The sequence below is a fragment of the Schistocerca gregaria genome, chromosome 2, assembly GCF_023897955.1.
Source record: "Schistocerca gregaria isolate iqSchGreg1 chromosome 2, iqSchGreg1.2, whole genome shotgun sequence".
NCBI lineage: Eukaryota > Metazoa > Arthropoda > Insecta > Orthoptera > Acrididae > Schistocerca > Schistocerca gregaria.
In genome coordinates, this window is record NC_064921.1 from 83,743,430 (window position 1) to 83,761,060 (window position 17,631).

General features: G+C 42.4%; 1 protein-coding gene across 3 annotated transcripts in view; it reads left to right on the forward strand.

Annotated features, from left to right (window-relative positions):
- LOC126335600 (farnesol dehydrogenase-like) overlaps positions 1-17,631 on the forward strand; it is a 245,386-nt gene that overhangs the window by 33,885 nt on the left and 193,870 nt on the right. For 2 of the 3 annotated variants that reach the window (XM_049999050.1, XM_049999052.1), the window contains exon 4: positions 10,564-10,693. The exons of the other annotated variant lie outside the window; for it this stretch is intronic. In XM_049999050.1, coding sequence (XP_049855007.1) covers positions 10,564-10,693 — 130 coding nt within the window. The remainder of the gene's footprint in view (positions 1-10,563; positions 10,694-17,631) is intronic. 3 annotated transcript variants of the gene reach the window in all.

Consider the following 17,631-nt stretch of genomic DNA (forward strand, 5'->3'; position numbering starts at 1 on the left):
CATACGACCGAGGCACACAGGGCCAACACCCGGCATCATGGTGTGGGGAGCGATCTCCTACACTGGCCGTACACCTCTGGTGATCGTCGAGGGGACACTGAATAGTGCACGGTACATCCAAACCGTCATCGAACCCATCGTTCTACCATTCCTAGACCGGGAAGGGAACTTGCTGTTCCAACAGGACAATGCACGTCCGCATTTATCCTTGCCACCCAACGTGCTCTAGAAGGTGTAAGTCAACTACCCTGGCCAGCAAGATCTCCGGATCTATCCCCCATTGAGCATGTTTGGGACTGGATGAAGCGGCGCCTCACGCGGTCTGCACGTCCAGCACGAACGCTGGTCCAACTGAGGCGCCAGGTGGAAATGGCATGGCAAGCCGTTCCACAGGACTACATCCAGCATCTCTACGATCGTCTCCATGGGACAATAGCAGCCTGCATTGCTGCGAAAGGTGGATATACACTGTACTAGTGCCGACATTGTGCATGCTCTGTTGCCTGTGTCTATGTGACTGTGGTTCTGTCAGTGTGATCATGTGATGTATCTGACCCCAGGAATGTGTCAATAAAGTTTCCCCTTCCTGGGACAATGAATTCACGGTGTTCTTATTTCAATTTCCAGGAGTGTATTTTAGACCACAATAATCAAATATGTGGCCATCATTAAGATAATATCGAAAAATGACAGGTTCCTTCTTATGCAAGCAGCAAATTACAATTACTTAACGAACAGTAAGTTACGTCATAAGTGATTTAAAGCAATGTAGAATGTGGCACCACATATATTTGAGCAATAACACAAGCAAGACGTTACAGTTCATATAATTTATTGGCACGCAAATTTTTTTTTTAACATTATGCATGCGAGTTTATCAAACGGGCAGTGACACGAGGCTGACCTGGACAGAAGGTGACTTAACTTAAAATGCCGGAAGCAGCAGACCAGCCGTCCAAAACAACACCTAAAGGCCGGGGCAGCAACCTGCAGTCACTTCCCATTGGATGACACGTCACAGCTTCTGTGCACCGAAGCGGAATGTGGCGTCACACCCACACACCCTAAGTCGCAGAAAACTGGAACACAAACAGACCACAGAAAACACGGCAAACACCAAGCAGACATCAATAAATATAAGTTAAGAGATCAATAATATAAATTAAAAAACCAATAACGCTACTCATAGAAGCTACAGATTTTGCAACAATATCAATGCTGTAAAACATTGTTTGGGAAACTATGAGAGTGTAAATATTTTCAGCATTGGATTTGTGTACATTTCTTAATTTAAATATTTCCACGTATGATTACGACTTACAATGCTTACAAAGATGAAAGGGAGAAATTTCAAAGTGATATTACGTTATTCAAACGAGCAACTTCAGCACAAGCTAGGTTTTATGCACCTTAATTTCCTGGCATAGTTCTGCAATGTAACAGAATTGTTCATGTTTTGTATGCAGCAAATCACAACTAGACTACGACCTAATATATTCAATAGATTACAGTCACTACATCTTTCGGGGACGCTGATTTCCTTAAAGCAAGTATTGACTGCTGGTCTCCTTCCGGTCACACACCTTGCCGATTGCTCTTACTTCATCAACACGCACACTAGACCAACCAACCAACTCACAAATGACAGTCGTTACAACGCAAGTGGTTCCACGAAACGAAGGCACCAAAACCACTTACACCTCCGATGGCGAGCGATGTTCGAGATGGTCTCGAGGAAATGGTCTGTTCGAGAAAACCGAGGCAAGGCGCCGAGCAGCGCCCGTAGTTGACATCAGACACGTCCATCACAAACTCGCGACCGTCCTGCAAGGTAGACGGGCCGCGCCGCTGCTGCCCGAGCCCGCGTGTTTTGCTCCTTCGTCCCCTCAAGCACGCCCTAGCGCCTCGAAGTGAGTCCGACGACCAACTCCCCTACCGCAAATACCTGCCGCCAGAGCACAACAGGGGCAAGGATCGTAGTACAACCGGATAATCGATAGTACTGCCAGAGAGCTGGTGTGCCAGAAAAGACGCATCACGGCTCACTCTGCAAAACGTGCAGCATTGGTCCTGGCCAGCACTATCTTTGGACATGTGTCCAATAGTGCATGTCTTGGATACAATGTGATGACAAACGACTCATGCGACTCGTCAACCGACAAATATTACGGAACAACGCAGCACAACGCATCCCAGGACAGTGCCTGCAGTCTGTACGATCGACTGAATGCCAGATTCAGAGCCAGCATTGCCGCCAGTGGGGGCTACACCATGTACCAATATGAGCTTTTCAGCACGGGTTGATACATGGTTCCGCAGAACCGTTTGTGCCACTGATACGTGAATGTAATCGCCTGAGATACTCCATAAGCATTGTTACAACAATAAAACTTAAATGATTTGGAAACCTCATGAAGACAGTACTAATTTTTTCCCGTAAGTGTCTTACAGGGGTCGCAAATAAACATATCTTTCTTCACTTTTGTGTGCTTCCTTTTTGTTGTTGTTGTTGTGACAGAGCGTTGGCTGTCTACGATGTTCCCAGAAGTCATATATCTGTGTTACAACAGACGAAGCAGCATCTACTCCGATTCACATGAACTACACTAGTGTCCAAAATTAAAGAAACAATCGGAAATTGTCACGATTGCTTTATTTGGTCACAAGACAGCATAAACAGGTGATAGTAAAACAGCAACAATATAAAGAATACAGAACGTAAAAAGCTGCAACATTTATAACGGTAGACAAATATGTTCTTCTGTTTTTCAACGGATTCTCACACACATTCTGACAATTGGTTAATGTGCTCAGTGTGGAGTTTGTCAGGAAGAAAGTCATGAGTACAGCGGGGCATGGTATGAATGATGTCATCAATCTTATGTTGAGGCAATAACGCCCATTCCACCTAGCGACAACTGCACATGAGATCACACGATCTCGTCACGATACCTGACATCACTTCTTTAATTTTTTTTTGAACGACGTCATATTTACGCCAGTGGCTGTTACAAATTTCTGTTACAGTTTCGGCCTTAGGCCGTTATCAAGTGCTGATATTATGATTTTAACCTATGTCAACGTAATGTAATCTGACACGCTGACATGGCTTAAAGCCATAATATCAGCACTTGATAACGGCCTAAGGCCGAAACTGCAATAGTGTAGTAGAAACTTACAACAGCCAATGGCGCAAAGATGATGTCCTTCAAAAAAAATTTCATGACTGTGAATCCCAGCTACAACAAGTGTGTACCTGACAACAGTTAAGCCTTGCCGATTCACACACACAATTTCGTGAAGAAGTGTTGTGGTTAACGTAATCCCTGCCCACACGTTTAGGGGTCCTACTCGATATCTGTCTCTTTCTACAGTTTTCTGGGTACCGAACTCGAGTTCCACGTTCGCTCCAGATGCGAACCCGTTGATAATCTCTCCCCAGACCAAATCGCGACTCATCTGTAAAAAGAATATTGGCCCACCGTTTCGACCACGCAGGTGGCATGTTCACGGCTCCGCTCTAGACGGCTTTCTGTGAACAGACCAGAGGTAAGCAGGCAGCACTCTACTGAAGCCTTCTGTACACCGTCTGCTTCGTTACAACACGTCCAGAGGACGGTGCGATGTCAGACGCCAGTTGCAGTGCAATTATAAGGCGGCACCACGTGCCCATACAGCCAAATAACGTTCCTCTCTTTCTGGTGTCACATGTGGTCGGCCCTGTTCTAGTCTTCGGGATAGTTTCGGTCTCGATAAACTGTCGCCTCATCCGAGAAACAACAGAAAGATTCACAGTAAGCCATCGGGCCACATCAGTTTGCTATGGAGGGCCATAGGAAGAATGGAAGCAGGAGAGTCGCAGTGTCTGCTAGGCATCTTCTCTGTGCCATACTGCACCATCTGTGACTGTGGTGGTGGTAGTAGTAGTAGTAGTAGTAGTAGTAGTAGTAGTAGCAGCTTTATTCATCTGTAGATCTCTTTTTGCAAGGGTATAGGACATGTCAAAGTATTTACAAGATGACATCAATTTAAAATAAGCTAATTCGTACACACATACATTTACAGACTTCTAGTTGGACACTATCATCAGATTTACTCCTGGAATACAACAATTTTCTTTACAAATAACTTATTAAATAATGTATTGTTACACTGTTCATTGATATCTCTCCTGAATATCTGAGTCAGCATCCCTCTATAATGAGTGAAATGTTGTGCTCAGAAAGAGGAAGAGGTGTTAGTGTTATGCTATGTATAGCTTAGGGGTAAGTATTTAAAGACAAGGGAAAACGAAGGGAAAGAAACCATAGGGTGAAGGTGTTATATGGAATGTTGGAAGTTGTATAATCATTATTACTATTTATTTGTGTAACATTTTTTTACCAAACCTCTATTCTGTTTTATCTAAGCAGCCTTTCAATGTGTAAACTGTTTTGCAAAAGAGATTCTTTTTAGCTGCCTTTTTAAATGAGTGTATGTTTGCAATTCCTTTTATCGCTTTTGGTAATTCATTGTAAAGTTTTATTCCTTGTTAGAAAATGCTGTTTTGAGCTTTATGTTTATTTTTGCTTGGTAAATTTAAGTTGAGTCTAGCTCTTGTTCCATGGTCATGGACAGAGCTGTTTGTCCAGTAATTACCAACGTTATTTTTGATGTGTACAACTAACTGGTAAATGTAGTCACATGGGGCAGTTAAAATCCCCAGTGTTCTGAACAGATCTTTACAATGAGCTCGACTGCTGTTTTTAGTTATTATTCTTATGGCTCTTTTCTGGAGTTTGAAAATCGTGTTCATATTTTGTGCATTTGTTCCCCAACACAGAATGCCATAGCTAACAACTGAGTGTGCATATGAATAGTATGTAACTAAAAGACATTGCATGATAGGATTCTAAAGGCATAACATGCTGATGACATTCTGTTTGCAAGTACCTTTGTGTGTTCACACGACTTCAACTGAGAATCAATATTCATTCCTAGAAATTTTGCATTTGTTATACAGTCTATAGAGGTACCATCAATATTTAATTTAACATTGTCATTTTACCTATCCAAACTGAAATTCATGGCATTAGTTTCCTTTATGATCAATGTCACTTTATTGCTTATTGACGAGTTGTAAACTTCCTTGAGATTTTCATTTGCTTTCTCTGCGAGGAGTTCTCTTGTTTTCTCAGTGACTATAATATTGCTGTCACCAGCGAAGAGGATTTTTTCACCACAAGTAACATTGGTCCTAATATGCTACCTTGTGGAACAGCTACATTAATGTATTTTGGTTCTGATAAGTGTTTTACTAAATGTTTAGATCTATTACACAGATTTTGTGGGTGAAGGCCAACCCAGCAAACACTACCCCGTTCGATAGGTGCCCTGACGTCATCTTTGGCGTGGTTGTCCATTGACCGGAATGCCACATTCCATGCAGAACACTATCGTACGGACATCTCTTAACAGTTTGTATTATTATATCGTGAGTTGGAGACAGAAAGTGGAAATAGCCGTCTGTTACTTCAATTTTGGACAGCAGAGTACTTTGTTGCTCATAAACCATATGTTTAAGTTATTGTATAACTCGTCCGCATGCTTCTGGATCTCACTATCTTGAAAATGCAAGTTTTTGAACTCCGGATACAGTAGGGTAGCAATTGATACATGATCATTTAACTAATTTAACCAATAATATTTCTTCAGCTGCCTCAATGAAACGTCTTTGACAGTTGATGAGGCTGGTGGGATACTAATTCTGTTAACAGACAGTCATTGCTATAATTCTAGATATTTAACATCCAAAAAATCGATTCAGTAGAAAAACGCTAATTATCCGATTCTTACGTACTCGGTATCGAAAGAAAAGTATCGAATAATTGTTTATAGTTATTTGTATCGGAACATCCTAAACCAGGCACCTTTAGGCAACAGCGGGCAGACGTATGTGAACACGAAAGTGCATGCAGTCAAGCAGGTAGGTTGTTGCGTTCGAGGGAACCCGCAGGCACTGATGATCAGCTGGTTCGCTTCACACAAGTGCAGAACGTGCAGAGAGCAGCTAACTGGCGGGTAGCCTGTACAAGCTACGCCTACTCGCAGCGTTGGAACAACTTAACTGATGGAAGACTGGGCACTACATCAGTGCCACCCAGTGGATTTCTGTGATATGACAAAAATCCCCAGCCGAAAAGATGTAAACAAGAAGATTCTCAAGAGCGCTGTTGAAGGCCGGTACCTCAAACATTTACACACAATGTTTGTACATCCATATTTAAAGTGGATGAAGATGGGACACAGCTGGTATAGATTTAATTAAGAATTAAATTCCTCCAGCTGTACTTAAAGACTTTATATTTACATCGCTACTAGTTTCGATGTTGAGTCAACTCCATCTTCAGGCCCGTGCACTTTGATAAAACCAGTTGCGTGTGGCTCGGTCTAGCAGTCCGCGGTGAGACCAACAGGTAACTAGTTACTGCACGCCATACACTTGGAGCACGTGTCGGTCTCACCGCGGACTGCTAGACCGAGCCACACACAACTGGTTTTATCAAAGTGTTCAGGCCTGAAGATGCCGTTGAAGCAACGTCGAAACTACACTACTGGCCATTAAAATTGCTACACCACGAAGATGACGCGCTACAGACGCGAAATTTAACCGACATGAAGAAGATGCTGTGATATGCAACTGATTAGCTTTACGGAGCATTCACACAAGGTTGCCGCCGGTGGTGAGACCTGCAACGTGCTGACATGAGGAAAGTTTCCAACCGATTTCTCATACACAAACAACAGTTGACCGGCGTTGCCTGGTGAAACGTTGTTGTGATGCCTCGTGTAAGGTGGAGAAATGCGTACCATCACGTTTCCGACTTTGATAAAGGTCGGATTGTAGCCTATCGCGATTGATGTTTATCGTATCGCGACATTGCTGCTCGCGTTGGTCGAGATCCAATGACTGTTGGTTGAATATGGAATCGGTGGGTTCAGGAGGGTAATACGAAACGCCGTGTTGGATCCCAACGGCCTCGTATTACCAGCAGTCGAGATGACAGGCGTCTTATCCGCATGGCTGTAACTGATCGAGCAGCCACGTCTCGATCCCTGAGTCAACAGATGGGTACGTTTGCAAGACAACAACCATCTGCACGAACAGTTAGACGACGTTTTCAGCAGCATGGACGATAAGCTAGGAGACCATGGCTGCGGTTACCCTTGACGCTGCGTCACAGACAGGAGCGCCTGCGATGGTGTACTCAACGACGAACCTGGGTGTACGAATGGCAAAACGTCATTTTTTCGGATGAATCCAGGTTCTGTTTACAGCATCATGATGGTCGCATCCGTGTTAGGAGGCATCGCGGTGAATGCACATTGGAAGCGTGTATTCTTCATCGCCATACTGGCGTTATCACCCGGCGTGATGTTATGGGCTACCATTGGTTACACTTCTCGATCACCTCTTGTTCACATTGACGCCACTTTGAGCAGTGGACGTTACATTTCAGATGTGTTACGACCCTTGGCTCTACCCTTCATTCGATCCCTGCGAAACCCTACATTTCAGCAGGATAATGCACGCGCGCATGTTGCAGGTCCGGTACGGGCCTCTCTGGATACAGAAAATGTTAGAATGCTGCCCTGGCCAGCACATTCTCCATATATCTCACCAATTGAAAACGTCTGGTCAATGGTGGCCGAGCAATACGCCAGTCACTACTCTTAATGAACTGTGGTATCGTGTTGAAGCTGCATGGGCAGTTGTACATGTACACGCCATCGTAGCTCTATTTGACTCGAGGCCCAGGCGTATCAATGCCGTTTTTACGCCCAGATGTAGTTGTTCAGGGTACTGATTTCTCAGGATCCGTGCACCCAAATTGCGTGAAAAGGTAATCACATGTCAGTTCTAGTATAATATATTTGTCCAATGAATACCCGTTTATCATCTGCATATATTCTTGGTGTAGCAATTTCAATGATCAGTGGTGTAGTAGCGAAGTAAATATAAAATGTTAAGTATTTAATTTTTAACAATTTACAGAGAAGGAGACAATCTACACATATCGTCTGTGTGCGACACATACCACAGAAAATTGTTAGAGGGAAGGGAAAATATTCAAAGAATAGCAGCGAGTTTTGTTACTGCTTCGTTTAGAAGGTTCGAAACCCCATGCAAATCCAGTGCCACACATTACAACAGAGTTTTTGTGCATCATGCTGCAGTTTACTGTGTGTTTCATGAGTTTGCTTTTCTACAGAATCAGCTGTTGTATTCCTTCCACTTACACACGTCTGGCACAAAGACCATGAAGGTAATACTGGACATTCGGTCTTGCACGGAGACATAATCAACAATAGCCGTTACCACGCTACTGAAACAGAAAAGGGCGAAAGGGTCAGTGGTACACAAAGGAGGAGAAGGAGATTAATGTTTAACGTTCGTCGACGACGACGTCATTAGAGACGGGGAACAAACTCGGGTTAGGAAAGGATGGGGAAGGAAATCGGCCATGCCCTTTCAAAGGAACCACATGTAGCTGTGGCTTGAATGACACACACGTGGATGTAGACTGCAAGCGACTGTTTTACAGTCTGTAATTTTTTCCCTTTGTGGACCATCTAGTGCTTCAGAGGATCGGGGAATTAAAACGACGTCTCAGCTATGGTACGTCGCTCTAAGTTGCTGTTGACAGTTGCAATGGACTCGGAGCGGCAGCTTAACCAATAAATAAACGCGATTTTATAACGACTCTACCGCAACGCTTCAGAGTTGGCACAGCACTGTGGATGACTACTGTTTACGCCTGCAGCGGTTCGCACTTTGCAGCTGAAAGCTGGCAACAGCACTACGAGCTGACACGGGATATCTTGCGCCATCTCGACTATAGGTCTAGACGATTCTCCAAGTGGTTGTCAGCGTGCGAGATGGCTGCTAAAACGTGCACTCGTTACGAACTGCACCTGATCCGTCAGCTGACCGACGGTGAAACCGTGCAGCGTTGAATGAACCCTTACATGATTACAGCTTGTCAGTCAGATCTCGATAAAGTTTCAGAGAGTGATGTGTTGCAGATAACGATACCGTCTGTGAAAAGTCAGAGCTTACTATTAACAGCGTCTGCCAGTCATTACCAGTCAACAACAGCTAGTTTTGGTGGTATGTCCGTTCTTGTAATGGATGGACTGTGGTATTTCGGCCGTTCAAAATGGTTCAGATGGCTCTGAGCACTATGGCACTGAACATCTGAGGTCATCAGTCCCCTAGGACTTAGAACTACTTAAACGTAACGAACCTAAGGACATCACACACATCCATGCTCGAGGCAGGATTCGAACCTGCGACCGTAACGGTCGCGCGCTTGCAGACTGAAGCGCCTAAAACCTCTCGACAAATTGGGCCGGCTTCGGCCGTTCACTTACGTAATAATGTAAAATAGTACATCCGCCACTTTGACGTTATTTTATTACTGTATACTGTAACCAAGTTCGATGAACAGGTCACTGTTGGGATCTTGTATACCATTATAGATCACCTCCATAGGCGTCAGTTAAGGCCTTAAAAAGGTGTATCGAATTACCGGAACTGGTTGCAGTATAATAAAAAGACATAAAAAATGCCGCTACAGGGGTTTCATTTTATTACAACGGCTACTATCCCAGTACAGTACCCTGGGTTACGATAGAAGTTACTTTTTACATCTGACGATGACTTTTCTCCAATCAAAATAGCAAAAAGTCCTCAACTGTCAAATATTCTGTTTGATACTCCATATGGCCATACTTTTGTTAATAGGCGTTTTTTGTGGGACTGTGTCAAATGCGTTCCCGGACGTGAAGAAACACTGCCTTGATTCGTGGCGTTCTGGATATCATGTGACAAAAGAGAAATATATGTCTGAGTCCAGACTTAATTGAGACTTTACAGCAGATGGATGTAAAGGATTTTGGACGATAATTTTATTAAATGTATTAATTTACCCTTCCTGTAGACCGGTCAGACTTGGGTTTCCATCTAACTAACGCACACAGTTTTTCGTTGGAGTGATATATGAATAACCCCTCTATTGTATCCATCTCCAATTTCGGTACAAAATCTGGCAGAGATTCCAACTGACCCAAAACGTTGTTCAATTTTACCGATTCCAGATGTTTCTCAGCACTAGGGAAATTAATATCTATTTCATTCATGTTTCCAGTGCTGTAAGAATTAGTGTTTTAGTGTTCCAGGAATTTCCTTCCTCAAGGAAAATTTGAAAGCGACCAGCTTTTCTTCTTCTTCTTCTTCACTACCCTCAATATCAGCTCTTGCGTCATCCAAGTGTGTCTGGAGACTAGCTTCGGTTCCACTAGCTGCCGTGAAACATATCAATAATGTACTGCGTTTTGTGGGAGGTCTTTCGATCAGATTCTGCAACGGTATTCGTTGGAGGCCTCGCGCATTGTCTATATGAAAGTCGAGCACCTGTCATTGTATTGTCCTATACTTTGTTTTAAACCTATTGTGTCCTGTGCTTCGGATGGATTTTTCTTTATTACTATTAAAATGGTATGTGTTTCTCTGTATTTTAGCCTCGCTGGTCACATTCCAATAGGCGACCCTCGGAGCTCGATGTACTACGCCAGCAAGGTAGCCGTGAAGACTCTGCTCGAAGGAATGAGGAAGGACTTGGTCGCCAGGAAAAGCAATATACGAGTTGGAGTAAGTACACTTCACTCATACACATGACCAGTATTCGAGCTGAATATGAATTATATCCTTTGCTCACCCTTATCTTTTGAGTTACTAATTAACAGCAGCAGAAAAAGACGAAACCAACTGAGATCAAAAGATTAAACGTCTTGGTATCTCCATTTAGCGACTTTTAACTATGTTAAATCTGATAAAAGCTCCCTTTGTCCATGTCCTCACAGGACTTTTTTTTCATCATTTAGCGTTAGGGAAGCTATTAATTACATATACAGGTACTCTGCAAACAGTTTTATTAATTTAAGAGAAATACAAAGGCTGAAACAGCTCCTTTGTACTTCGAAACATTGAACTAATGATACAAGTTAAGGCCACAAGAAAACTTTAGCAACTGGATAATTGACTAGTACCCTGTTGTGAAGCGATCACACCACTTGTATCGCTACTATGAATATTACCCATCAGTTGTCCAGTGTGTGATATTTCTACCACAACATGTTTCCGGACTACGTTATCTCATTATCGAGTGCTTAAAGTTTCTACGCTATTAAACACCGTCAAAAGTAAAAACCCCAGCAGCAAACACGCATTGACAAACCTAAAAGCTATTCTTATATGAACATCTCATGTTGGCGTGTCACACTGTCAGGGCTCATTTTATGACTTGCCTTGAGAGTGCAACACGCCAACGTGAGGTGTTATATGAAGAGTTTTTTGGTTCAACAATGTGTGTTTCCAGCTGGAGTTTTTACATTTGACGGTGTTCAATGGTACGGAAGCTTTAAGCCTGTTGTGGTAAAAGTGTCATACGTTGGATAACTGATGTGTAACATTCTCAGTAGTGACAAGAACGCCTTGAAATCTGTTTTACTCCTGAACATAGTACATCTACACTGAAGCGCCAAAGAAACTAGTATAGGCATACGTATTCAAACACAGAGATATGTAAACAGGAAGAATACGGCGTTGCGGTTGGAAACGCCTATATAAGACAACAAGTGTCTGGCGCAGTTGTTAGATGGATTACTACAGCTACAATGGCAGGTTATCAAGAATTAAGTGAGTCTGAACGTGGTGTTACAGTGGGAACACGAGCGATGGGACACAGCATTTCAGAGGTAGCGATGAAATGGCGATTTGCTCATACGACCATTTCACGAGTGTACCGTGAATGTTAGGAATCCGGTAAAACATCAGATCTCCAACAACGCTGCAGCCGGAAAAAGATCCTGTAGGAAGGGGCCCAAAGACCAGTGAAGAGAATCGTTCACCGTGACAAATGTGCAACCCTTCCGCGAACTACTGCTGATTTCAACGCTGGGCCATCAACAAGTGTCAGCGTGCGAACCATTCAACGAAACATTATCGATGTGGGCTCTCAGAGCCGAAGGCCCACTCGTGTACCCTTGATCACTGCACGACACAAAGCTTTACGCCTCAAATGTGTGTGAGAATTCTCATGGGACTTAACTGCTAAGGTCATTAGTGCCTAATCTTGCACACTATTTAACGTAACTTATCCTAAGGACACACACACACACCCATGCCCGAGGGAGGACTCGAACCTCCGCCAGGACCAGCCGCACAGTCCATGACTGCAGCGCTTTACGCCTCACGTGGACTCAACACCGACATTGGACTGTTGATGACTGGAAACCTGTTGCCTGGTCGGACGAGTCTCGTTTCAAGTTGCATCGATCGGATGGACGCGTACGGGTATGGAGACAACCTCATGAATCCATGAACCCTGCATATGAGCAGGGGACTGTTCAAGGCGGTGGAGGCTCTGTAATTGTGTGCAGTTGAAGTGATACGGGACCCCTCATAGTCTAGATACGAGTCTGACAGGTGACACGTAAGTGAATCCTGTCTTATCGCCTCCATCCACTCATGTCCATTGTGCATTCCCTCGGGTTTAGGGAAATTCCAGCAGGACACTGCCACACCCCACATGTACAAAATTGCTACACATTGGCTCCAGTAACACTCTTCTGAGTTTAAATACTTCCACCTGTCACCAGACTCCCCAGACATGAACATTATTGAGCATATCTGGGATGCCTCTCAACGTGCTGTTCAGACGAGGTCTCCAACCCCTAGTACTGTTACAGATTCATGGTGCCAGTTCCCTCCAGCACTACTCCAGTCATTAGTCGAGTCCAGGACACGTCGAGTTGCGGTAGTTTTGCCTGCTTCCGGGTGCCTTTCACCATATTAGGCAGGTGTACCAGTTTCTTTGGCTCTCCAGTCTATAAAGGTGGCACTACTGCACTACTGCACTAATGTAGTATTGTATGACGTGCTAGGCTCTTAATGGCACCTATGTTTGTTTTCATATCGAGTTTAGGAGGTAAATTCACCATATTACATCAGACACTTTTCGTGCGACGATCGGCTTTTAGAAATTAAACGGCTTAATTTTATTTATTGGGATTAGTGATAAAGATGTAGGTGCATTAGCTGTGTCAAATATCAGATGCATGCGCTGATCAGTAGTATGTTATTGTGTTGTTCAAATGACAGTTTAAATTCCGTTATTAACTTCTAGACTAATACTCATGAGAAACAGGCTAATAATTGTAATTACAACCCTGATGATGAAAATACTGATGGTTAAATAAATACTTCCAAAATCTTTCAGTCTTGCTGCCTGTGGTATTACTCTGTTTCGTCTTTACTGATAATAATCGTAAAATGTTTTTGATCATCTGTCTATTCCTAATATTTAAGATAAGGTATTTTTACATTTATTGCAAATATTCCAAATTTTATTACTATTTTGAAACTTATTCTGCGCAAAGTCCAAGAAAATGAATTTTGTCACATTCGTTAAGAGATATTTGATTTTATTAATACCCTAAATTTCCCTCACACGTATTACATAGCTAGCATTTACACTGCAAAGAAAGACTGAAGAAAACCATGCATAACTTTTACAAAACGGGTCAGTAATCATGTTGAAATCGATGTTCAATGAAAAATACGAAAATTGTTATACATGTTATTCAAATATTTAATTAACTTGGCTATATGTTCTGTAGGTTTGTTATCACTAAAACTTTTCATAAAATACAGTTCTTTCCTTGAAGAGTAATTACTTTGCAGTTTTACTTAGAAAATGAGAGACTGATGTTTTGGTTATGTATTTTGTGGACTGAATGCAGCACACTGCAAATTGTCTTTGTCACTACATTAAATGGCATTATCTTTGTAACTTTCTTTTTATTGTTGTGCTGCTATGTATTGACATTTAGGAATTGTGATAATTACCTCTGTTGAATTTTGTAGGAATCAAAGTATGTGGTGATTTTCCAGTACGCTGGAAAGTTATTTTTCCTTAATTTGGTCTAACGCTTTAACACGATCACAATCTCGCTTTATGAATAAATTATTAAATTCATAGTGTTCCTCAGTTATTTCCTACGTTACTCCTTTCTTGTCTATTGTCTCGCTCCTTGGCAAACTAGTGGAGAGACCAACATTCTTGTCACCAAGACTGTATAAGCGGCGCTGAAACCATTTTCGTTTGAGGATGTTGCTGCAGCTTATGTGCAACGTAGCACGATTTCACGGGGGGACAATAAGCACTGACATGTACGCAAGGGATTGGTGCATCTTTCCGACATGCATGTGGTAAATGAGTAAATGTGAACTGTGGCGACATTCTTACCAAATGCGTCCAACCACGACCAACGTGCCGTTCGGTGTGACCGAGCGGTTCTAGGTGCTTCAGTCTGGAACCGCGCCTCTGCTACAGTCGCAGGTTCGAATCCTGCCTCGGGCATGGATGTGTGTGATGTCCTTAGGTTAGTTAGGTTTAAGTAGTTCTAAGATCTAGGGGACTGATGACCTCAGATGTTAAGTCCCATAGTGTTCAGAGCCATTTGAAACAATTTTAACCACCAACGTGCTGTTGTTCTGTTCTGGGCTGCCGAAGGATAAACGCCGGTAGACATCCATCGGATAATGAAGAACGTGAACGGTGCAGTATGTCTGTCGCAGACTACTACTGTGGAATGGTGCGCCAAGTTCTGGGCTGCCCGTAGTTTGACACAAGACGTTGGTCGATCTGGAAGCTTCGCACAAGTTACACCAATTCTAGTGAGAGGCACTCAAGCACCCTCCCTATATTCCTGATCTCTCCCCATGCCATTATCACGCCTAAGGTCCCACAAGAAAAGTCTTTGAGGGTGGACGATTCCTGTCGGACGGGATTGTGCAGCAGGCAGTTACAGACTTCCTCACACACTAAGACACTGTGTTTTATCTAATGAGTATCTTTCAATCCGGTGCATTGGTGGGATGATTGTCTCAAAGTTCACCGGTTATGGACTGTATGGTCTTCGAACAGAAACTCTTTGATCGCCTGTTATACTTTCTTGTTGTAACAACAGGTTTAGTACAATTAATTGAGTGCCTGCTATCCCCTCTCATTTTAAATACGAACAGTATTTTTATTTGCTTGTATTCTGATAAGATAAATTTTCTATCCATCATATATTTATGAATCTAGAACCTGCAACATAAGTGACATATAAACTTCAAGCGTTTGTTTATAGTATGACTCTTAAAAGTTCCCTATTTTTAATCATTCATTTTACTTAATTACAGTTTTGCATTGTTGTTTCATATATTCTTTAGAGAAAGGAGATAACATTTTTGATCTTTATGTAACATCTTTCTGTTTTGTTTCCCCTTGTATACTCGACAAGCACCAGAAAGCTCCTGGACTAGTAAATGTTTCATTTTGAGAACTGTTCTTTCCTGTGTTTTCCTATTTATTCGATTTTATTGCTTTTTATGGCAACTTTGTTGATATTTCAGAAATTGTATGGTGTAAATGACCATTTCACAACTCTCTTAAGTTGATTTATCAATAAGGTGTATGGCTTACTATATGGAGCATTAGTGTAGTAAAGAAATATTTTCCTTTCTAATATTAATTATTTCGTTATCAGTGTGTAAGTTAACCATTGAATATGTTGGAATGCTGTGGAATGGTTAAATATACAGGTTACTAAGTCATTCTGTATTGAATATGGCTGAATGCTGCAACTTACAGATGAGTTGCATACCAGAAAATAAGTGTATAACATACCTGATCTAAATTGTCCACAAGTTTCTAAACAAAAATCCTTCTATGCAATAGAAACAAACTCCTTTAGTTTACTTTAAAATTAAGCTTTGCAGTATGTGATGCATTTGGAATCACTGGATCAGAGATTTCAGCTCAGAAAGTGGTGATAGTGCTGTAATCAGATTCAGTTTTAATTTGGAGTAATGGAGATCGTTCTTCTTCTTGTACTGTAATTTTGGACATCCCTATTCCTTCTGGCCTCTTATGGATTATTTACAAAAAATATCGTTAAATGAAATAAACTGACAAAAAAAATCGCAACACCAAAAAATAATTACTGTAGAGTAACGAAATTTCGGGAATACATTTGTGTGGGTAACATATTTAAGTGCTAAACATTGCAAGATCGCCAGTTAAAATAAGCGCAAAATAAGCCATTGCAAATGTGAAATGCTGGTACATTAGTAACCGGTGCAACTGGAATAGAAAAGCATCTGGAATCACTCAAGAGAGGAAAGTCCACTGGACCTGACGGAATACCAATTAGATTCTACACAGAGTACACGAAAGAACTTGCTCCCCTTCAAACAACAGTGTACCGCAAGTCTCTAGAGGAACGGAAGGTTCCAAATGGTAAGAAAAGAGCACAGGTAGCCCAGTCTTCAAGAAGGGTCGTCGAACAGATGTGCAAAACTATGGGCCTATATCTCTGGCGTCGATCTGTTGTAGAATTTTAGAACATGTTTTTTGCTAGCGTATGATGTCGTTTCTAGAAACCCAGAATCTACTCTGTAGGAATCAAGATGGATTCCGGAAAAAGCGATCGTGTGAGACCCAACTCGCTTTATTTGTTCATGAGACCCAGAAAATATTACAGGCTCCCAGGGAGATGCCATTTTCCTTGACTTCCGGAAGGCGTTCGATACAGTTCCGCACCGTCGCCTGACAAAAAAAGTAAGACCGGCTGTGTGGCTGGATTGAAGAGTTTTTAGCAAGCAGAACACAGCATGTTGTTACCAATGGAGAGACGTCTACAGACGTTAAAGTAACCCCTGGCGTGCCACACGGGAACATTGCTTTTCACAATATGTATAAATGACCTAGTAGATAATGTCGGAAGTTCCATGCAGCTTTTCGCGGATGATGCTGTAGTATACAGAGAAGTTGCAGCATTAGAAAATTGTAGCGAAATGCAGGAAGATCTGCAGCGGATAGGCACTTGGTGCAAAGAGTAGCAACTAACCCTTAACATAGACAAATATAATGTATTGCGAATACATAGAAAAAAGATCCTTTATTGTGTGATTATATGACAGTGGAACAAACACTGGTACCAGTTACTTCTGTAAAATATCTGGGAGTATGTGTGCGGAACGATCTGAAATGGAATGATCACATAAAATTAATTGTTTTGTAAGGCGAGTACCAGGTTGAGATTCATTGGGAGAGTCCTTAGAAAATGTAGTCCGTCAACAAAGGAGGTGGCTTAGAAAACACTCGTTCGACCTATACTTGAGTATTGCTCATCAGTGTGGGATCCGTACCAGATCGGGTTGACGGAGGAGATGGAGAAGATCCAAAGAAGAGCGGCGCGTTTCGTCAGAGGGTTATTTGGTAAGAGTGATAGCATTACAGAGATGTTTAGCAAACTCAAGTGGCAGACATTGCTGTCCAGGTTTCGAGAGGGTGCGTTTCTGGATGAGGTATCGAAGACACTGCTTTCCCCTACTTATACCTCCCGAGGAGATTACGAATGTAAAATTAGAGAGAATCGAGCGCGCACGGAGGCTTTCCGGCATTCGTTCTTCCCGCGAACCATTCGCGACTGGAACAGAAAAGGGAGCTAATGACAGTAGCACGTAAAGTGTCCTCC